We start from the raw sequence: 21782 nt of genomic DNA on the forward strand, positions 1-21782 counted from the left end.
CGCGAGGAGGCGGGGCTCGGTTGCCGTAGCCAATAAGCGACGCCGGCGCTGGCAGCTGCTGCTATAAAGGGCTGGGGGCGGCGGCGGCGCGGCCCAGAGCGCGGAGCGCGCAGCGCGGGCCGGAGGGAGGGAGGGAGGGCGGGCGAGGGGAGAGGACTGAACACCGGGGACCAGACGGGCCGGGCCGAGGGGCGGCGGCGAAAGGCAGAGCGCAGCGATCTCTGTCGGGAAGCGCAACCTCCTCGGGCCCCGCGGGGCCGCGCAGGGGGCGTTCTCAATCCCGCGCCCGCTCCCTCTTCCCATCCCCTGCCGCCCGCAGGCCACCCCGGGGCCCGGTTATCCGCGCGCGCGTACCCGGGCTCGGGCCCGTCCCCGGCCCTCGAGGGAGTCGCTGCCCTCACCGAGACCTCTGCAGCGGCCGCACCTGAGGCCGCCCGGGCAGGACCCCGGCGTGAGCATCGAGCGCCCCCCAAGGAGTGCACGACCCCCGGAGCCACCCTCAACACGGACCGCGCCCGCCGGGCACACAAGAATGGTCACTGTAGGTATTCCCCTGTCGCTGAGAGGGAACCTGGTCGGAGAGGGGCTAGGCACAGTCTCCGAAGAGATGGGAGGGGGGGTAGGACCAGGCCTAGCTAGGCCCGGGTGGGGGGGTAGGACCGAGCCTCGGGGCCTGAGAGTGGACAGAGCCGCGCCCATAGTGCTGGGGGCTCTTAGAGTCTGGCTTGAGAGGCCTTAGGGAATCGAGCTGCGATTCGGGGGACATCCTACGGCGCCCTGGGGGCGGGATTGCCCCCCCTTCAGCAGGCCTGATGGGGGAGGGGACGCCGCGGCGTAGGATGCCTCCTCCATCCAGGCCCGGACCCAGCAGGCCTCCCAGGCAAACGCAGGGCCCCAGTCACTGGTGCTGGGTCAGGACAAGGCAGCAAGGAGTCCCCGAGAGCCCCAGGGAAGGGGTGGCGTCGGATCGCGCGCCCTGGGCCTCGACCGCGCCCTGGAGCTGGGCGTCTCGTCCTCAAGCCCGTCGACCTTGCGGCAAGCGGGGAGGGGAGAGGAGGGGGCGCGCCCGGCGGCCCCGCGGGCCCGCCGCCACCGCCGCCGCGTCCCTTTGTTTCTCGGCGCTTCTTCGCGGGCCGTAGCCTCGCGCGGGCGCCTCAGGCTGCGGGGAGGGGGAGGGGAGAGAAGGGCTCGTAGGGGGTGCTCCGCCGCTCCTGGGCCCCCGCCCCCCGGGGATGGGGTAAGGGGCTCAGGCAGGCCCCCTAGGCCAGGTTCAGGCGCCCCACCCCGCCAGAGCTCTGGGCCGCGGGATGACCTTGAGCGCGCCCGCCCGCCCGCGCCACTCGCCCCGCGCTCGGGGCTTTCAGCAGCCACAGAGCTGGTCAGCTCCCGAGCGCCCGGCCACGCCCGGCCACGCCCTTACTAACCACGCCCCTGCCCCGCCCATCTAGGCTCCGCCCCAGGGGCCCCAGGGGCCCTGCCTCTTCCGAGCCCTCGGATTTCCACTGGCAGCCCGGGCGTATCCCGGGGGCGGGGCTGGCCAATTCTAGACCCACCCCAGCTCCACCCCCGCCCCCGCCGCGCGACTCTGCTCCCCGCGCTGCCGAGCGTCCTTTGTCTGGTCCTGGCGCCGGGGCCTCCTTCTTCCGCTCTTTCTGTCTCTCGGGTCTCTGTGTGTGTGTCTCTGTACACTGTGTCTCTTCCTGGATCTCTTTTTTGAGTAGTAACGAGCACAGGGGGTGGGGGGATGCTCAGCACTCCCTCCACGCCTGGGCCTCTCCCCTACTAGACCCTGGGACCCACCCACCTGGCTCTGAGAAAGGCCTGAGAGAGACCACCCTTTTCTGCTGTGTGACCTCAGGGCAGCTTCTTCCCCTCTCTGTGCCTCACGCTTCTCACCCTGATCTAGGAACGTGAGCGAGGCCTCCTGAGGACCCTCAGCACCCCCACAGCCGTCCAGCATACATTGCTCCCATCTGTGCCCTCATTTGAGAAAGGGAAGCTGATGCACAAAGGGGAGAGGGTGTGGTCAGAGGTCACACAAGGGCCTTGAAGCCCTTGGAGTCCCCGTGACTCCAATGGAGAGTACTCAGGCAGAGACCCATCATGGGGACAGGCTGGGAGGAAGTGAGGGCATGAGTTGAGACAGTGAGGGCCCTGCATGGAGGGAGAAGGGCCCAGAAGTAGGAGGCTCACTTAGCACCACGTGGTGGCCCAGCCTTACCATGCATAGCCACTCAATGCCCTATTGTTGCCAGTACCCAGGCATCTGTCACTGTGACTAGGGCCAGGGGGCACAGCTGGGGGCCAAGGGGGTCTGACACAGCAAGTAACCTCAGGTGTGTTCATTACAAAATCCATATGTCAGATGTTTGTATAATGGTGCAAAAGAGTTGGAGAAAGGGTGAGAGAGAGAGGGAGGGGGAGAAAGAGAAGCGTTCAGAGGGGAGAGATGGACAGAGAGGAGAGATGAGGACAGAGGAGAAGAGAGAGAAACTGAGGGGGAAAGAGGGAAAGAGAAACAGAAAGAGGGAGAGACCCAGAGGAAGAGCTGGAGAGAGTGGGAGGGGAGGTTCCCTTGCTCCATCTTTGATCTGCCTTCCTCCCCTCTGACTTCACCTCTCTATCCCTGTTCTGGGACAGCCCTCGAAGGTCCCTGTGATCCCTGTGTCATCCCAGGCCACGCATTTGCTGTGGGCTGAGGCAGGGCGGGTGTGGCCTCCACCAATCCGATCCCCATTAGCAGCTCAGCCGGCTCAGCCTCGGAGGAAATGCGACACTGATCCCTCTAAGCTCTGGCACAGATGGGAGGGAGATGGGGTGGTGGTGAGATTAGTGGACTGGGCCTCAAGATCCTGAGTGGGAACCCCCCAGTCACCTCTTTACCCCACCCAAGTTGAGGACAGCATTTCCGGGGGTGGAGAACCAGTAACCCTGTAGGCTCTAGGGTCATCAGATCAAGGGTTCAAACCCTAACACCATCACTACTACTTCCCTCTGTCATCCTGGGCAAGTCACAGGTCCCATTTACCCTCAATTTCTCCATCTGAGAAATGGAGATGATCTCCAGCTTTCAGGGTGGTTGTGGAAAGGCAATGAAAACAGCACAGGCTCAGGGCCTGGCACATAGTAGGGCTTCCAAAGCTGGGATCTGATGTGTCCTAAAATAGTGGCTTATGTACTGCTGATTGCTTTGGGGGCTCCCATAATAGACATTATCAACAAATCACAGAATTCTAGCTCACTGAGCCCAGACAGGAATTCGGACTCCATCTCCCCATACATGGGGGACCTCTGTGCCATATCTTTAGTAGTGGGACAGAGACCTAGAGAGGCAACATGAGTGTCAGAGGATACACAGCAGGGTGGAGCCAGCAGCTGGCATATGGTGGCACCTAGTAAATATTTGTTGAGTTGAATGAGCAGACTCGGCCAACAAAGTGGGTTTATTTTTGCTTGTTTGTTTATTCTTTTTGGTTTATTTATTTTTAAATTTATTTATTTATTTATCTTTGGCTGCGCTGGGTCTCCATTGCTGTGCGCGGGCTTTCTCTAGTTGCAGCGAGCAGGGGCTACTCTTCGTTGCAGTGCGCGGGCTTCTCATTGCAGTGGCTTCTCTTGTTGCAGAGCATGGGCTCTAGGTGCACGGGCTTCAGTAGTTGTGGCACACGGGCTTCGTTGCTCCGCGGCATGAGGGATCTTCCCGGACCAGGGCTCGAACCCATGTCCCCTGCATTGGCAGGTGGATTCTTAACCACCGCGCCACCAGGGAAGCCCCCAAAGTGGGTTTAAATGTAGTGTTGCCTGGGGCTTGGCATAGAGTGGGTGCCCAGCTTTGCTTTGCTTTGTTATTATTATTATTATTTTTTTAATTGGCCTTTTCATTGAGAGTGGGCTCTAGAGTCTAAACCCTGAATTGGAATTCTTGGTCCACTTTTTACATGCTACCCAAACTTGTGCAAATCCCTCCTCCTTCAATGAGACTCAGTTTTCTCATCTGTTAAATAAGAAGAGTCCCATAACATTCAATTTTGGGAGAACTGCCTGGAAATTTTCACATAAAGAATTTTGGCTGGCACACAGCAGGCCCTCAATACATGGCCATGTTGTTCGTAAAGTATTAATGTTACAAGACCAGGATGCAGATGTATGGAGGGTACATTACTGCTATATTTCAGGCGCCTGTGGCAGATATTGCTAATCAACCCAGTTTGTGTTCCTGGTGAGCCTGGATGTGGCTTCAGAATAATCCTCCAGGGAATTCCCCCGGTGGTCCAGAGGTTAGGATTCCGCACTCTCACTGCAGAGGGCCTGAGTTCAATCCCTGGTCTGGGAACTAAGATCCCATAAGCCACATGGTGTGGCCAAAAATGGAAGAAAAAAAGAAGAAGAAGAAGAAGAATCCTCCAGGCAGCTCCCCCAGACAGCCACTCCCAGCCAAATGGAGCTGCAGGGGAATTGACCCTCTGTACTATCCTTTAAATAAGAATAAATGACAAGGAAACAGAAGCCCAAAGAAGAGCTAAGATTGTCGCTGAAGACATACAGCTATGTGGTGGCAGAGCTGCCCCCAATGTATTGGCCAGTCATTAAAAACGGCTCTGAAGTCCAACATATGAAGGTTTGAAATCAATTTCCCCATTTATGTCACCCAACGTCTCTGAGTTATTTCCCTGGTACCTGACACGGTAGGTGTCCATGGAGCAGGATAATTATTAATAGCAGCATTATGAGGCCGGGCTTGTCTTGTGGACAAGACAAGCCTGCTTCCACTTCCCATGACTGCCTGTGTCAGACATAGCTAACTGATCCCAGAATGCTTTCCAGCTGCACCCACAATTGACTTTAGATGGGTCTCTGGTCACTATGCTGGTGATTTGGTGTTTTCAACAAAGTGACGCAGAGGTCGTAGCATAAAGACCGTTAAGTAGCATATACCTGAGGACACACAGCTGGGGAGTGTTAGAGCCAGCACTAGTCTTGGTTGGCAGTGGAAGTTGGAAATACAGATGCCCAATCAGAAAAGCTCACGTGCAAATCCCTGTTTCACCATTTATGGGCTGCATGATCTTTGGTAATTTTTCAAACACCTCTGAACCTCACTTTCCTTGTCTGTTGTCTTACTCAGCTCAGGCCGACCAAAACACCATAAACCGGGTAGCTTAAACAACAGACACGTATTTCTCATAGCTCTGGAGGCTGAGAAGTCCAAGATCAAGGTGTGGGCTGATTCGGCTCCTGGTGAGGGCCGGCTTCCTGGTTTGTAGACAGCTGTGTTATCACTGTCTTCATATGGTGGAGAGAGAGAGATCTTTCTCTCTCTCTCTCTCTCTCTCTCTCTCTCTCTCTCTCTCTCTCTCTCTCTCTCGTCCCTTTTTATAAGGCTCCACCCTCATGACCTAATAACCTTCCAAAGGCCCCACCTCCAAATACCACTGCACTGGAGAGCAGGGTTTCAAGATATGAATTTGGAGGGGCACAAGCATTTAGTCCATGGCATCTCTTAAGCAGGGGTAAAAACCCTCCTTCTTTCACAGTGGTGAAAAAGAAAAGAAACATTCCCTGTAGAGGGCCTTGCACTGTGCATGGCACATAGTATGCGCAATATTTGGGAACAATTATGGTATTGAATTTGGGGGCAGGGATGGCTGAGATGATGTGTACCTGCTGGCTCTTTCTAATTCTGTGGCCACAGCAGATATTGCTAATCAATCACAGTCATCTTTCCTGCTGAAACTGAATATAGCTTTAAATCCTTCTTAATTCATCCGTCTAGGAAGACTCTACCAATCTATTTGGGTTTCTAGGTAAGGGCAACCTATTCACCAACTGTGACATAGGAGAAGACCTAAGGAAATGCTGGCTACTTTCCCTTCCCATGCCCATGACAGACAATACCAATCAATCCCAGCCCTCTTTCATTCTGAGCCCAGATATGGCTTTAAAATTCTTCTCTACATGGCCCTTAAGATAGCCATTACTAATTGTTTTGAATTTTCGGCAAAGTGAACCAGAGGCCCCAGGAGGATAAGGAGCATATCCAAGGACACACAGCGAAGAGTTATCAGAGCTGGTACCTGCCTGGTTGACTGTCATAGAGAATGGTAGAGTGGTCTTCAGGTCTAGACAGGTCTGCATTTGCATTCCAGTGCCACCACTGATATGCTGTGTGACTTCAACAAGTTCCTTAACATCTTGGAGCCTCAAATTCCTTATTTGTCATAGCATAATAAACTTCTACCTGAGCCTCTGTGTGAATTAAGTTTTAAAAAAGCATATCTTCCTGAATATAGAGGTTAAAAATCCTAAACAAAGCACCATAAAAAATTTGGCAAATCAAACAATGTATATAAACAAAACTGCAACATGACCAAGTTGAGTTTAGCTTAGGAAAGTTGACTTAATATTGGAAAATCAATTAGTGTAATTTATTACATTAACATATTAAAGCAGGCTTCCCCGGTGGTGCAGTGGTTAAGAATCCGCCTGCCAATGCAGGGGACACAGGTTTGATCCCTGATCCGGGAAGATCCCACATGCTGCGGAGCAACTAAGCCCATGCACCACAACTACTGAGCCTGTGCTCTAGAGTCCTCAAGCCACAGCTACTGAGCCCGCATGCTGCAACTACTGAAGCCGCGTGCCTAGAGCCCGTGCTCCACGACAAGAGAAGCCACCACAATAAGAAGCCCGCGCACCGCAACCAAGAGTAGCCCCTGCTCGCCACAACTAGAGAAAGCCGCACACAGCAACGAAGACCCAACACAGCCATAAATAAATAAATTAATTAATTTTTAAAAATAAAAAGCCGGGCCTCCCTGGTGGCGCAAGTGGTTGAGAGTCCGCCTGCCGATGCAGGGGATACGGGTTCGTGCCCCGGTCTGGGAGGATCCCATATGCCGCGGAGCGGCTGGGCCCGTGAGCCATGGCCGCTGAGCCTGCGCGTCCGGAGCCTGTGCGTCCGGAGCCTGTGCTCCGCGACGGGGGAGGCCACAACAGTGAGAGGCCCGCATACCGCAAAAAAAATAAATAAATAAATAAATAATAAAAAAAAATAAAAAAAAAATAAAAAGCCCTCTTCCCTATCTGTTAAAAAATATTGAAGCAAAAAATCATCTCAATAGATGCAGAAAAAGATATTCAATAAAATTCAATATCCACTCCTTAAAAAAATATCTTGTTAAGACACTAGGAATAAAATTAAACATTCTTAACTTGATAAAGGCCATCTGCCAAAAAACCTATAGTAAAGATCATATTTAGCTGTGAAATGTTTAAAGCATTTCCTTTAATGTTAAGAATAAAGAAGCCAATGTCACAATGTAGCCCCTGCAATAAGACAAGAAAAATAAATAACAGGTATAGATTGGAGATAAAGAAATAAAACTGTCATTATATTTGCAGGTGTTATGATATACATAAAAAACCCAAAATGGCTCAGTGGAAAACCTGTGGGGGTAAATTATGCATGAAGCAAAAGAAATATTAACACATTTGGGATAGGAATTACATTTGGTGGGAAGAGTGAAGTACATGGTCAGAGATGGGATTATGAGGGCTTCAAAGCTAATGAAAATGTTGGAATTCTTATTCTGAATACAAAGGATTAATTTCATTATTCTAAAAATGCAGACTGGTTTTAGATAAACAGGCAAGCCTACATGCAAATGGGCATACATGGCATTAATATATGGACTTTTTCAGAGTAAAATCACCTGTAAAGTATTTTGCCCAGTGCTCAAGAAGTGGAAGGGGCTATAAGAATAATACCTTATCCCCTCTGTATGTTCAAGCCTATGCAGACCTGATTGATCTGTCACCACCAAGCCCCTCCTCACTCCCACTGGTCCCTGGTGTGGGAACTGGGCCATGAGTGGGTGCGGCCTGTTGTCTCCAGCAGATACTCGGGGCCATGGAGTCTCAGGTGGCGGGGGGCCCGGCTGGCCCGGCCCTGCCCAACGGGCCACTCCTTGGTACAAACGGAGCCAGTGATGACAGCAAGACCAACCTCATCGTCAACTACCTGCCCCAGAACATGACCCAGGATGAGTTCAAAAGTCTCTTCGGCAGCATTGGTGACATTGAGTCCTGCAAGTTGGTTCGGGACAAGATCACAGGTGCGGCTGCTGGCAGGTGGGGGGTGGGGATAGGGGACAGAGGTGGTAGCCTCAGGTGTACAGGTGTGGTGTAGAGACAGGTGTGATCCCAGGTGGGAGGTGATGGGAGCAGGTGGGACCCTGGGGGGTCTAAGCTGTCCTCGGGATATGGTAGTGCTCTGGGGGAACAAATAAGGGTCGAATCTTGGTTCTCAACCTTGAGGGGGGTGGTCAGTCTCTCAGGCCTGGGTCTCGGAGGACACTGGCAGGTCCAGGGAGGTCATTGTCCTGGTCCTGCCTGCAGGGCAGAGCCTCGGCTACGGGTTTGTGAACTACTCTGACCCCAACGATGCAGACAAAGCCATCAACACCCTCAACGGCCTCAAACTGCAGACGAAGACCATCAAGGTCAGCGCCCTCATTCCCCACTGCCACCCATCCCTGTGACTTCCCATCTTGGCTGTGCCCATTTCCTCTTTATTACCGCCCACCTGGACTGACCTTTTCACGGCCACCCAGTCCCCCACGACCATACCCTCCCCATACATCCATTCCCCCCACTGCTGCCCATCCTCCCCCATGGCTCATCCCCTAAGGGGTTCAAATCAATCCCCAAAGGCTTTCTGGCTGGGGCCCTGGGGCCAATGGCTCTGCCTCTCTGAACCTCAGTTTCCTCTCTTGTCAATGGCGAGATGATCAGCCCCACGTTCTCCGGCAACTCAAGGATTCAGCCAGGCCCTGGAGGTACCCACCCCCTCAGCAGTAGGAGAGAGTGACCAGGGTCTGGTGGGCAGCCCTCTCCTTGCCTTTGTCATGGAAATGGGGGAGAGGTGGGGGCCCATCTGCCATCTGGAGCCTAACTAGGGTCTGGGAGGGTGGGATTAGGGGTGGGCCCTTCCCCCACCTTTGTACAATGCCCCTCGCCCCATGACCTCCCCTCTCAGCAGCTGCAGCTGGGACCCTGCGAGCCCAGGTTCCCGGGAGGCCGTGGGGGGTGCAGGGAATCACCATGGAAACCCCCTCTCTAGGTTTGCCTGTGGGTGTCTGGGCTCCGCCCCACAAATCTGCTCCTGAACCCTGGGGAAGGCTGGGCTGGGGAGGACGCCCATCTGGCCCCCAGTTCGCCATGGGAACAGAGGTGCCGGAATCTCTTCCTGTCCCTGGTGTGGAGGCTGACAAGGGCCTGATGGGTCCCTCCATGGCCAAGTAGACCCAGAAGCCCCCAGGTTGTGAGAGTGGACCCTAGTGATGCACTATATGACCCAGAGGGCCACTGTGTGCGTGTGATGTGGTGCGTGTGTTGGGGGGGGACCCTGAGCTATAAGACGTGGTGTTTGTGGGACCCCGTGGCTATGTGAGTGGCTGTTATCATGTGGGTCTGGCTGTTATAGACGAGGGTGTGTCACCTTGTGTCTGTGAGACGTGGTGTTTATTTGACAGGTGTTTGTGATGCACTGCGACTCCAGCTGTGACCTGGTGGGGCTGCATGGGTGTGTCTGGCTGTGACAGGGTGTTTGTGTGTTACGGTGAAGTTGTGTGGGTGTGTCTACTTGTGCCCCATTCAGGATGGAACGTGTGTGTGACACTGAGGGCTTGTGTGGTGGTGTGACAGGTGTGTGGTTCTGCAACTCTTACTGCAATTATCCCAGACCCCCAGAGTCACCGTGAATGTGGTGGTGGCCTTGTGTCACCCTCCTGCTGATGTAGTCACCATAGCTGTGCAGTGAATACCACAGCGTGGCCCTCTGTGTGTGTGTATGTGCGTGCGTGTGCATCTGCCTGGCTGGCTGTGGTGTGTGGTTGGTCCTGACTACATGTTCCAGCAGATTCTGCCCAAAAGAGTTCCAGCCACTCATCGTGTGCCAGGCCCCATCCTAGTGAGGGTGTGTGGGAGGAGCCCATACCAGGTGAGGGACCTGGGTCAGCCCATGTCATGGAAGGATGGGAAAGGCCCCTGAACACTTACTCTGTGCCTCAGATGACCCCTGACCCCAAAACCCACCCAGGAGCTGAGACTCCCCTCCCCTGTCCCCCAGCTCCAATCCATCAACAAGTCCTCACCCCTCAAAACTCACAGCCCCACGGGGTAGGGGAGAGTGGAAACCATCAAATGCATGGCCATGAGTTTTAATTATTATTACAGAAATAATAGCAGCTGTGGTGTTTGTCGTTTTTTCTGGAGGACCCCAGGTGTGCACAATTGCGTCAATTAGAATCCCCCTGCCCCCACCCCATGAACACCCTCACCCCCATCCGCCCTTGGCCCAATTTATTCATTTTGTTCATTTTTTAATTAGCTATTTCTAATGAAGTAATATGCCCTCACAACTCACCACCCCAAACAAAAGCCAGACCCTTTACAATGACCCCCATCTACCCAGAGGTTAATTTAGAAGAAACAGAAAATAGACATCAGCAGAAATAAGGGGGAACGGAGCTTATCCCACCTCGCCTCCCCCACCAGCTCTAGGTCACCCTGTTAGCGTTTAGGGGTGGGCCCTCCAGACCATGTTTCCAGGACATTGATAAACACACAATGAGATGGGGTCACACAATACTCGCTGCTCTGTAAATGGACTTTTCTTTCCCCCACTTTACAATACTCACCACTGTTTCGGGGAAATAAATATACACGTCCACCATTTTTTAAACAGCTGCAGAGAGTTTCATTGTTGGGCTGGACCATAATTAATGACATGAATCGAAGGATCGTACTGAAACGTGTCTAATTCACAGCTGAGAGAAGGGCTTTGACAGAGTAACAGCGATAAGGGTGAAGAACCAAATTCAGATGGGAAAGGACAGGAAGGATATTTCAACTGAGACCTGGAGAAGAAAAACAAGGAAGAGAGTTGCAAGCACAGCGAACAGCAAATGCAAAGGCCCTGAGGGTGAAGCACACCTAGTGTGTTTGGGGAATGTGGAGGAGGCCCGTGTGCCTGGAATAGAGATGTGGAGGGGGGACAGTGGGCAGAGATGAGGGTAGGGGGGGTAATGGGGCAGGTCGTGAAGGGCCTTGTGGCCCTGGGAAGCACTTTAACTCAGGAAGGTGGGAGCCACGGAGGGTTCTAAGCAGAGGGGGGATGTGACCTGGCTCAGATGCTCACAGGTGCCCCCTGGCTGCTGTGGGGGGGAACAGCCTGTGGGGGGCGAGGGTGGAGCAGGGAACCAGGGCAGAGACTGCTGCACTGGTCTGGGTGAGCAGTGGAAATGGGGAGAAGTGTGTGAATTCTATCCAGATGATAATGAGGAAGGTGGAGCTGACAGGATGGATGGTGGTTGGATGCGGGTGTGACAGGCATTGAGGACAACCCGAGGCTGGGGACCTGAGCACCCAGGAGGACAAAACTGTCATTACTGAGTTAGGGCAAGTCAGGGGTGCTGAGTGTGATCCCCCATGAGGCCTCCTCGTGGGGTACCTGAAGGCAGGTGTCAACGCAGGTGTGCAGCTCAGGGGCCAGGCCCATGCTGGGCTCGGACATTTGGGAGTTGTCAGGGTTGAGCTGGGCGCTAAAGATCTGAGGGGCCCAGTGTAGTCCGGAAGAGAAGGGACCAGCATCCCAGGTCCACTTTCCAAGGGTGTGGGACGTGTCAATGTTGATGGAATATCCAGCCTGAGAACATGAGCTAGAGATGTGAGGGTCCCTGAGGCCCTCAGGGAGACATGTGACCCCAAGGGCGCAGCTCCGTTGACCTCCTCGGATGACAGGTCCCTCTCACCGCTCTACGCGGGCAGGGCCACGCTGTCTTGGTCACAGCCACATCCCCTCCCCCAAGCCCTGGTTGACCCCACCCACCACCCATGGTGACTACTCGCGGTATTTGTTGAATAAACGGATGAGGGATTTCTGTTGCTCAGTGGCGGCTTGAATGTGGCCTCTCCCTCCCCATTTGAAATGGGTCTTGCCCTCACCCCTGTCCGCCTGACCCCCTCCCCCAGGTGTCCTATGCCAGACCCAGCTCCGCCTCCATCCGGGATGCGAACCTGTACGTCAGCGGGCTCCCCAAGACGATGAGCCAGAAAGAGATGGAGCAGCTCTTCTCCCAGTACGGCCGCATCATCACTTCTCGCATCCTGGTGGACCAGGTCACAGGTCAGGCTGCCGGGGAGAGTGCACGTGGCGGGTGGGGGGGGGCGGTCACTGGGCTAAGGCACCCAGGTGGGACCAGAGTGGAGAAACCGGAAATAGCAGCGAGGAGGGGGGCGGGGTCACGCAGGAGGGGGCGGGTCCCCATGACGCCCTCGCGCCACCGCAGGTGTCTCTCGGGGTGTGGGATTCATCCGCTTTGACAAGAGGATCGAGGCTGAGGAGGCTATCAAAGGACTGAACGGGCAGAAGCCGCTGGGTGCGGCCGAGCCCATCACGGTCAAGTTTGCCAACAACCCGAGTCAGAAGACCGGGCAGGCCCTGCTCACTCACCTCTACCAGTCCTCCGCCAGGCGTTACGCAGGCCCCCTGCACCATCAGACACAGCGCTTCCGGTGAGCCCCCTGCCGCTCCCTGCCCCCCAGACGTCCCAGACCCCCAGGGCCGGGTGCCCTAGGCTTGCAGGTGCCCTCGCCGAACCCCATTCCTGCAGGGCGGAGAGAAACCAGGGCGAAAGGGGAAACGTGGGGGTCTGTCAGGTGCTGAGGCCAGACCCTTGTATACAGCAGGCGCTCAATGTGTGCAGGCCACTAAGAGTGGCATTATTGGCGTCAGTAGTTTTAGAATCACCTGACCAGGCCCAACTCTGACTGCCAAGCCACCCCCTCCCCCAACCCCGCCAAGGGCACGTGGCTTCAGCTCCCTGCTGGCCAGGCACCCTTACTTTTTCTGCGCAGCGACCCCGTGAGGACAGAACTTGTCCTCATTTTACGGACGGGGACCCTGAGGCTCAGAGAGGCATTATCACTTGCCTGGCCCAGGCACTTGGGAAAAGAGACTTCCCTTCTCGGGACCCAAGCCCCGGATTGGGGGGTGGGGGGACAGGCGAGCAGGGCTGGGTGGCCGGGAGGGGGAGGACGAGGATGCCAGTGCAGGCTGGGCAGCAGCAGGGCAGGCAAGAGGCGGTGCCCGAGTGACCACGGTTCCGTGCCAGGCGGTGTCCAGCCTGGCGGGGAGCAGGCAGGCGGGGGGCAGGGCTGGCACTGCTGGATGGCTGGGTGGGGGCGGGGAGGGCAGGCTGGCTGCCCGGCGTCACAGCCGGGGGTGTGCCCAGAAGCCACCAGTGACCACCCCTTCTGCCTCCACAGGCTGGACAATTTGCTCAACATGGCCTACGGAGTCAAGAGGTAACAGTGCCCCCGCCCTGCTGCCCCCAGCCCCTCGCTGTCCCTCCTTGGACCCTTTTGCCCTTATGGCCCCCCTCCCCCACCTCACCCCCCAGGACCACCCCTGTCTGGGCATAGTGTGGCCATTAAGAGATCTGGGGGCTCTTGAGCCTACTAAATGCCTAGAAAGTGCTACTACAGAATCTGGATCTGGGGGGCCTGTCTGTGGCCTCCTCCACCCCATTGAAAGGCAGGCAGTGTTGCCCGGGTCACAGCTGTGCCCCCACTGGGCACTGTTGATCATCTTTGCTGAGGGTCACAGAATGCCCCCTTCTGCCTCATAGCTGGGGGTGGACCTTGAGGCCCCCCCACCCGCTCCATTGTCCACATCCCTGATCCTCTGAAGGTCCCCGTGTTTATAGCATCAAGAGCTATTGAGCACATGCTGAGTGCCAGGAGCTTGGCTCTGGGCTGGGGACTCAGCGTGGCCCGGCCAGACTTGGCCCCTGGTGGAGATGGAATGATACTGAGCATGGTGCTTGGCACGGAGTGCAGGCCCACTCATTTTAAAAGGCAGTGTCTCTTATGATTATGGTTACTGTTATTACTTATTTCAGTCCACTGGGGAAGGAGACAGATGAACCGTGATCTGGGCTGTGAAGGGGGCAGGAGACGGGGTGATAAGGATCCAGCGGAGACATCACTCAGGAGACAGGGCCAGAGCAGAACTGGAGTTCCTGGCAGCAAGAACGGCTTGTGCAAAGGCCAGGAGGAGGGAGTGAGCCCAGTGATCAAATGAATGGCTCAGGAAGGCAGGGAGCCAATGCCCCTTCACTCATTCGTCCACTCCACAGACCCCACCCCCACCCCCCGAGGGCCTACTGGTGCTGGGAGCTGTTCTGGGCCGGGACACTGAGGGAATAGAACCTTGCAGGGAAGATGGAGCTGAGAATAAATACATGATTTAAATAGAAAAAGGCCTGGGGACTTCCCGGGTGGTCCAATGGTTAAGGCTCTGAGCTTCCACGGCAGGGGGCGCGGGTTCGATCCCTGGTCAGGGAACTAAGATCCCACATGCCACGTGGTGAGGCCAAAAAATACATACATACATACATACATACATACATACATACATACATACATACATACATACATAGGAAAAGGCCAGAGAGGGCCAGAGGGAGGAGGTGGCCACTTTATGAGTCAAAGGAGGCCACTTCAGGGAAGTGACGGCTGAGCTGAGACCTGAATAAGGAGAGGAGGCACTTAAAGGCCTCGCTTGCACCCTGGTTCCAGCGCTGCCCTTCCGGGTGGGCCTCCGCCTGGCAGGATGGCCAATGGAGCAAAAGGGGCAGCATTGCCAAGGACGGGATCAGGGTGGTGCCCGAGTTGGGGTGAGGGCAGGAGTTGGGTGGGAAGAGGCGTCAAGGGTAGGGTGGTGGCCAGGTGTGGGGAGGGGGTCAGAGTCAACAGGGCTGAGGACCAGGTAGGGTCCAAGGTCAGGGAGTCGGGGTGGATAGGGGCTCAGGGCAAGATCGCAGGTGAGGACCTAACGTTCAGGGAGGGTCAGAGGTCAGGACAGGGCTCCAGGTCAGGATGGAGATTGGGGGCTGGTGTATCAGAGTGGCTCAGAGTCTGGGGCTTAAGGCGGAGTCACAGATGGAGGTCACCGGGCCAAGGCAGGGGTCACATAGTCCCGAGGTCTCCTCACGGTCAGAGGTCATGACAGGGTCAGGGGGCATGCCGGGGGTAAGGGCAGAGCCCGCGTGACCCCCAAAGTAGTCCCCTGTCGCTCATCGCCAGGTTCTCACCCATCGCCATTGACGGCATGAGCGGCCTCGCGGGCGTGGGCCTGTCGGGGGGCGCGGCGGGCGCTGGCTGGTGCATCTTCGTGTACAACCTGTCTCCGGAGGCGGATGAGAGTGTGCTGTGGCAGCTGTTCGGGCCCTTCGGGGCAGTCACCAATGTCAAGGTCATCCGCGATTTTACCACCAACAAGTGCAAGGGCTTCGGCTTCGTCACCATGACCAACTATGACGAGGCGGCCATGGCCATCGCCAGCCTCAATGGCTACCGCCTGGGCGAGCGTGTGCTGCAGGTGTCCTTCAAGACCAGCAAACAGCACAAGGCCTGAGCCACCGCCGCCCTCCCCACCCTTCCCGGGCAGCAGAGACAGAGAGAGAGAGAGAGAGAGAGAGAGAGAGAGAGAGAGAGAGAGAGAGAGATTGAGAGAGAGAGACAGGGGCCCGAGAGAGACAGCGCAGGCAGACCACGGACGGCACGAGGGCCCCGTGTCCCTGCAGAAGCCACAGGGTGAGCACTCGGTGGGAGGGTCTGCAGGGAATGGGAGGGCTCCTGGGGGTCCCCCACCCCGTCCTCCTGCCCCTCCCCCCCAGGCTGGGCTGTTCACTCTCTCGTCTTGGTTTTGTTCATGGTGAAGGTTTTTGTTTCCTTTTTCGGCTAAAGTGAAAGCAGAGATGTGCCCCCAGCCCACCCTCAACCACCCTCTGTGGATGGCTTGGGGAAGGGGTGCTGGGGGTGCCCTCCCAGGCCCCCTTGCCCAGGCCTCCCCAACACCTAGGTGAGCCTGAGAGGGGGGAACAGGTTTAAAAATCCCCAAAAAAGCGAAACGTGAGAGGGGTGTGGGCATCCCTGGCCCAGAGCCCCTTGGTGGAATGTGAGGGGCAGGGGGAGGGGCTGGAAACAGAAACACAATGAAAAAAAGGGGGGGTGGGAGGGGAAGAAAAACTCTATTTTTGTAAAAAGGGAAAAAAGACCTCGTGGAGAATTTTTACTGGGGATTCTTGAACTTGAAAAAAAAAAAACACAAAAAAAGACAAAAAAAAAAAGAAAATATTTTGGCAGGTTATGTTTACCAACTGGGGCAGGGACAGGGAGCAGGGCTTAGGAGCTGAGGGTCCACGGGGCCACACAGAGAAACACAGCCACGCAAAGACACACAGGGACACATACACACACACCCCCACAGGGATACACAGCAGCACAGACGGACCCAGAGACACGCCTCAGGAACTCCCTGGCCCAATTCAGACACATAGACAAACACATGTATAAACAACAGAAGACTGAAGTATGACGCTGTGTAAATGTGGCCATGGTGGACGTGGGCAGATGCGGCCACGGGCAGATGTGGACACTGATGAATGTGGCCGGGGACGCATGTGGACACGTGCACACGTGGACATGGGAACATTTCCACACGTGCCTGTGGCCACATGGAAGTGGAGACAGTTACATTTGGACACACAAATCTAGACACCCAGTCATGGAGAAACATAGTCACAATACCCAGAGACACACAGACATGCCCACAGCATCCCTCAGGCCCAGGCGAGAGGTCACAGCCCAGACCCCAGCCCAGTCCATAGCCCACTTCCTCCAGTGAGGCCGGCCCGCCCCTCCTCCTGGCACTCAGCCCCACTCGCCCCTGCCCCAGGTTCTCTGCAGAGCTCTCTCCTGGCTCCTCAGTGGCCCCTGCCACCCACGAATACAGGCATACACACACAGCGTCCATGCATCCAGACACACGATACCTCGTTGTCCTTTTGGCATCATGGTGGGCTGGAGGCAGCCCACCCAACGCTCGAGGCCAAAGGACCCCCATCCCTGGGGCTGAGCCTCCCTGGGCCGAGGCCCTGGCCCACGAGGCCGAGGGGGAGGCCAGGCCCTGAGCCTCTCCACTCCAGAGCCTCCCCAGCAGCAAGTGCCCCGACACTCCCCGCCAGGCCCAGGGTGGATGGGCCCAGGGGCCCAGCCCCGCATTCCCTTTCCGTCCACTCGTCACCCCCTTTCAGTTTGTTGGGTTTTTCCGTCTTTCCAGATCAGTGAGGGCAGTGGACGCAGCCCCTATCCCAAGCCCCGGTCTTGGCTTCTGTCTGGACTTTCCATCCCCCTAGTTTTCACTCTTTGTAAAAAACAAACAAAAAATCCAACAGAAGCCAAAAGCCGGAGCCCCCTGGGAGCCCTTGAAGCCCCCATCCCCCGCAGAGGGCCCAGTCAGAACTGAGAATGGCGAACCCCGATTTTAGCCTCAGTGCCCTTTCTGTGGTGTCCCTGCGTTTGGTGTCTGGCCATGGCCCCATCTGACTGCCCAGCTCTCTCTCCCCCACCCCTCCCGGTGTTGTTATTAAACGTCTGTGGAGCTTCTGCTGCAAGGAACAAAAAGAAAAAAAAAAAATCAAAAAAGCGACAAAAAAACACAAACAGAAGAGAAAAAAAAAAGCGACAAAAAAAGGAAGAGAAAACAAAACAAAACAAAACCACACACACAGAAGAGATTTAAAAAAAAAAAAAAAAGGAAAAAAAAAAAACAAAACAGACATAAACTGGCACCAGTTAACTTTCTTGTACTTTTTTGCCGAATTGAGCTTCTTGTAGTTTTAACTTATTGCTATGTTAACTATTTATCCTCCTTGTTGCCCTGTAAGGACATTTGTGTATATTTCTGTTCCTTCATCCAGTTTGCAAGTTTAAAGGAACCACGATGTTCTCTTTGTTTCTTTAAGTTTTGCCGAGACGTGGTTATGCCTAATTTATTTATAAAAGGGGAAGTGGAATCATTAAAGTAATAATAATTATTAATAACAGTAATGGTAGCCGAGCGGCGCCCTGGGGGACCTTTGCTCTGCAGGGCGGTCCCCACGGCCAGCGACGTCCGGGGTCTTAATGGGATTATTTTTGCTCGTCTTGAGAATTTTTTCAGTCCTATTTAGCTGGTGAAACCCTAGCTTGTTCTTGATACACAAACCTATTTATTCTTGTGGTTTTTAAGTCCTCCCCAACCTCCTCGCTCCCCTCCAGCAGGGCAGGCCCCACAGCGGGTCCATCCCTCTCCCTCTGTTTTCTTGGGGCTTTCTCCCCTCTGCACTCCGCGCGCGCGGTGACACGTGTCCACACGTGGGCAGCGTGGCGGAGGCATCTGTGAGCAATAAGGGCTGGGTTTGTCCCTCACCCTGGGGGGGGCCAGGCTCTGGAGAGGGGGCACCTCCCCACACCCCCTCACAGAGGCCTGAGCCCCTGCCACCCCCAAGACTGGGAAGGGACTCCTTTTTCTAAAACACAGAACCCAGCCCAGCCAGCCAGGCCCCCTTCCTGGAGGCCAGCCCTTCACCCCAGGGGAGGGGGCCTGGGGTCTTCCACATCCCTGGGAGGCAGGGGCAGGGCCCATGGGGAAGGGGCTCAGCCCCTCCAGCCCCCCCTTCATCCTGTTATTTATTTGGATGGTTTCAAATCAAGACAGAGTCCATGTTGGAGGTGATAAAGAACTGTTTAAAAAAAAAAAAAAGAAAAAAAAAAAAACCAAACCCAAAACCCAACAACAAGAACACTTTGCGTTGAGTTTAGACACTATTTATTACCGGGATTACAGGCCTGGCCGCGGTAACAGACTTTTACATGGAATTGTTTAATTATTTGTACTTTTCATGCCAGAAAATAAAAGTTCAGAATCTTATGGCCTCAGATATATGTACAACGGCGTGCGGGGAGTGTTGGAGCATGTGTCAACAGCCCCGCTGTGTGGCTGAGTGCAAGCTGCTGTCCCTCTCTGGGCCTGAATCTCACCTGGAGCCTCTTGGCCTTCCCACAGCACTCCTGTGATTAGCGGGTGGGAGACAAGTCCAGGCGGAAACCCAGACAGAAGTGGCCCAGGGGCCGTCTGTCCTGTGGCACCAGGCTGTGCTGTCCACGGGGCATCTCAGGTGAGACCCCCAACTGTGGAGCCAGCCTGATGGGGAAGGAGGCCCGCACAGGATCTGCACAGCTGCTTCCCCTGCATTTAGCCCTCTCGCACCCCTGGCTGATTCCACACCCGAGCAAAGACAGACAGACAGATGAGTTGGGGAGATCACGTTTATTGTCTGGAGGTCACAGGTCAAGTCACTCTTCTGCAGCAGGAGGGGAGGCAGATGCCCTGGGTGGGGGACGGTGGAGGGGGGCCACCAGGGCAGGGGTCCAGGGAGGGCAGGCTCCTTTATGCCACCTGTGGAGGCACCTGGGGCCGGGACCGTGGCTCTGCCCCGCCTGCCCCCAGAGCAGGGCATGGAGCCCCACCCGGTTCCTGTCCGCTGGGGAGGGCAAGGAGACCCAGAGGGGCAAGCCTTGGTCTACAGAGACTGAGGGGCAGGCGGGCAGCACCGCTGGGGGCTGGTTCCACATCTTGAGGTTCTGGGGCCACAGAGAAACCAAATGAGACACGGACGGAGGGAGATGGGTGGGGGGAGCATCAACGCGACCTAGACCACCCCCTGTATCCCCTAGCCGAGGCGGTTGGGGTCTCGCCTCCACACCCACCTCTGGGCCGGGCTGGGCCGGGCGGGGCAGGGCAGGGCTAGAGCTCATCGTGGTTGCCCTCGGCGGGCAGCTCCGGTGGCGGCTCTGGGCAGGCGGCCGGCGTCATCAGCTCCATGAGGTACTCGCAGCGGCTGGGCTCCGTGGTGCTTGTCACCACTGTCTCCTTCCCACACAGCAGGCGCACCTGGGGCGGGGGGCGGGCAGGCGGGGCTCAGGCAGGCTCGGCGGGCCTGGGTCCCCCGTACTGGCCCCACCCACCGGGCACTCACAGTGGTGGAGCGGTTGGGACCCTGCCAGCAGCCTGTGCCCTGCTCATACTTCATGGCGCTGAACTTGTCGTGGTCGGGGCCAGCCCACGAGCCCCAGGTGCTGCGGGAGAGTGGGGTGCTGAAGGGGGCCGGCCGGGCGGCCGGGGGGACCAGGGGCTGAGGGGGGCCCAGCCTGAGCCCACTCACCCGAGGCTGGTGGGGGAGCCTCCGAGTTTGGGTTTCTGCGAGACGAGCTTGAAGGGGCAGAGCCGGTAGACGTACCTGTCACGGGATGGGGTGCGTGGGTAGGGGGGACCCGGGCCCCAACCTCCATGACATCCCCCCCGCAGGGGACACACAGGTACCTCAAACTCCAGTGACTGCTTCTAAGCACCACCCCCACTCCCCCCATCCTTGCTCAGGCCCAGGACCTCCCAGCCCACCCACCCCGCCTGTCCGTGGGGGACGCACTCATTGGTGGTGAGCTCGTAGCACTGGCTGTACAGGTAGGCAAACTCGCCGTTGGGACCAAAATCAAAGGAAATCTCCTGCTCCAGGTTCCTAAAAGGGGAGGCCGGGAGCTTAAGCAGCAGCTGGGGCCGCCGCAGCCCGACTCAGGACAGCACAGGAAGGCCTGCTCCAGTGGCAGAGGGCCTCTTGGGGGCTGAGTTCTGCTCCCCATCACCTGGGGACCCTCCCTGCAGGAGCCACTGCCACCTTGCCCGAGGTCACCCGGGCGACTCCCTATCACCACCTCCCCTGGGAAGCCCAGCAGCAGGCAGCTGTGGGGCTGGTGCAGATGTGGCCTTGCTGCGGCCACACAGGCACCCATACCTGATGGACTCCTCCACGTCCTTCAGGGACCGCTCGGCCTCTTCAAACTTGTTGCGGGCCTTCTGGGCAGCTGGTGGGGGCAGGGAAGGAGGTCAGAGGTGCCCCTACTCCCAGCCAGGAAGAGAGGGAAGGGGATACCGCAGCCACGCCGGATTCCCCCAGCCCCCGGGCCTACTCTGGGTGAGGACTGGGCCCAGGAAGACTCTGTGGGCCTCGCCAGCCCCAGGGCAGACCCCACCCCACTGCCTGGGCTCTCGGCTCCCGAGGGAGCAGGGCCAGGGCTCCCGGGGCCCAGCGGGGTGAAACTAACAAGCAACAGCCCGTGAGGAGGCAGGAGGGCCCCTGGGGCCGGGGGAGGCGGTGCTCGCCCCCCCCCCAGGCCACAGAAGTCCCCTCCAGGCCACCTGAAGTCCCCTGGGCTTGCTCGGGGTCAGCCCCAGCCCGCCTCTGGGAGCAGGTAAGGCCTGTTTCTTGGGGCCCTGCAGGTGCAGGCCATGCAGAGGCGTTCACCCCTCCCAGGCTCCACCCTCACCATTGATGAAGGCCTGTGTCTGCTCATCGTAGGGCGGCATTTTGTCCTCCTCTGTGGGGCTGGCTGTCTGGGGGGGCACGACTGGGGGTGGGGTCTCCTGGGGGGTGGGGGGGAGTCAGCGAGTGACCCCACCCTGACCCCATCACCCCTTTCTCCCCTGAACACACACCTTGGGCTGCTCCCCCTGCACCTGGGAATCCTCTTCCTCCCCTTCCTCCCCCTCCTCCTCCTCCTCTGTCTCCTCTTCTTCCTCGTCGTCCTCCTCCTCTGCGGGCTGTGAGGGCACCGGGGGCTGCTCCTCCTTGGGCTCCGTCAAGTCAGGTGCAGAAGGCGACGGCGGGTCGGTGGGCAGCACCTGGCAGACGTGTGGAGTGGTCGGTGTTGTGGACTCGGCAGTCCACCTCCCACCCCCAGGGCTTGGGTCCAGGCCTCTGTGTCTAGCCCTTCCCAGGAGCCTGGCGGGAGGGAGGGACAGACAGCTGGGGGCGGGGTGGCCTCTGTGGAGGGGG

At 56.9% G+C, this 21782-nt stretch overlaps 2 protein-coding genes and 1 pseudogene across 5 annotated transcripts in view; 2 read left to right on the plus strand and 1 right to left on the minus strand.

The window, feature by feature from the left end:
• Positions 1–21782, minus strand: part of PRKCSH (protein kinase C substrate 80K-H) — a 132519-nt gene that overhangs the window by 99688 nt on the left and 11049 nt on the right. The window contains exons 11-18 of one of the 3 annotated variants that reach the window (XM_060094077.1): positions 21464–21628; positions 21274–21370; positions 20742–20811; positions 20379–20468; positions 20115–20189; positions 19929–20028; positions 19660–19843; positions 19205–19533 (exon numbers count right to left, since the gene is read on the minus strand). In XM_060094077.1, coding sequence (XP_059950060.1) covers positions 19697–19843; positions 19929–20028; positions 20115–20189; positions 20379–20468; positions 20742–20811; positions 21274–21370; positions 21464–21628 — 744 coding nt within the window. In that variant the 3' untranslated portion in view covers positions 19205–19533; positions 19660–19696. Of the gene's footprint in view, positions 1–19204; positions 19534–19659; positions 19844–19928; positions 20029–20114; positions 20190–20378; positions 20469–20741; positions 20812–21273; positions 21371–21442; positions 21629–21782 lie in introns of those variants that run through there. The other 2 variants (XM_060094075.1, XM_060094076.1) reach the window with 2 other exon arrangements.
• Positions 7901–15481, plus strand: ELAVL3 (ELAV like RNA binding protein 3). 2 transcript variants are annotated; one of them, XM_060092258.1, is made up of 6 exons: positions 7901–8114; positions 8398–8501; positions 12034–12187; positions 12351–12576; positions 13330–13368; positions 15130–15481. In XM_060092258.1, exons 1-6 carry the CDS (start codon positions 7910–7912, stop codon positions 15479–15481), a joined length of 1080 nt encoding a protein of 359 aa, XP_059948241.1. In that variant the 5' UTR covers positions 7901–7909. The 2 variants fall into 2 exon arrangements, with proteins under 2 accessions (XP_059948241.1, XP_059948242.1); XM_060092259.1 differs by having other exon boundaries at positions 15151–15481.
• LOC132486932 (uncharacterized) lies at positions 16634–17454 on the plus strand (annotated as a pseudogene).

The sequence above is a fragment of the Mesoplodon densirostris genome, chromosome 3 (genome assembly GCF_025265405.1).
Source record: "Mesoplodon densirostris isolate mMesDen1 chromosome 3, mMesDen1 primary haplotype, whole genome shotgun sequence".
In the NCBI taxonomy this organism is placed as follows: domain Eukaryota; kingdom Metazoa; phylum Chordata; class Mammalia; order Artiodactyla; family Ziphiidae; genus Mesoplodon; species Mesoplodon densirostris.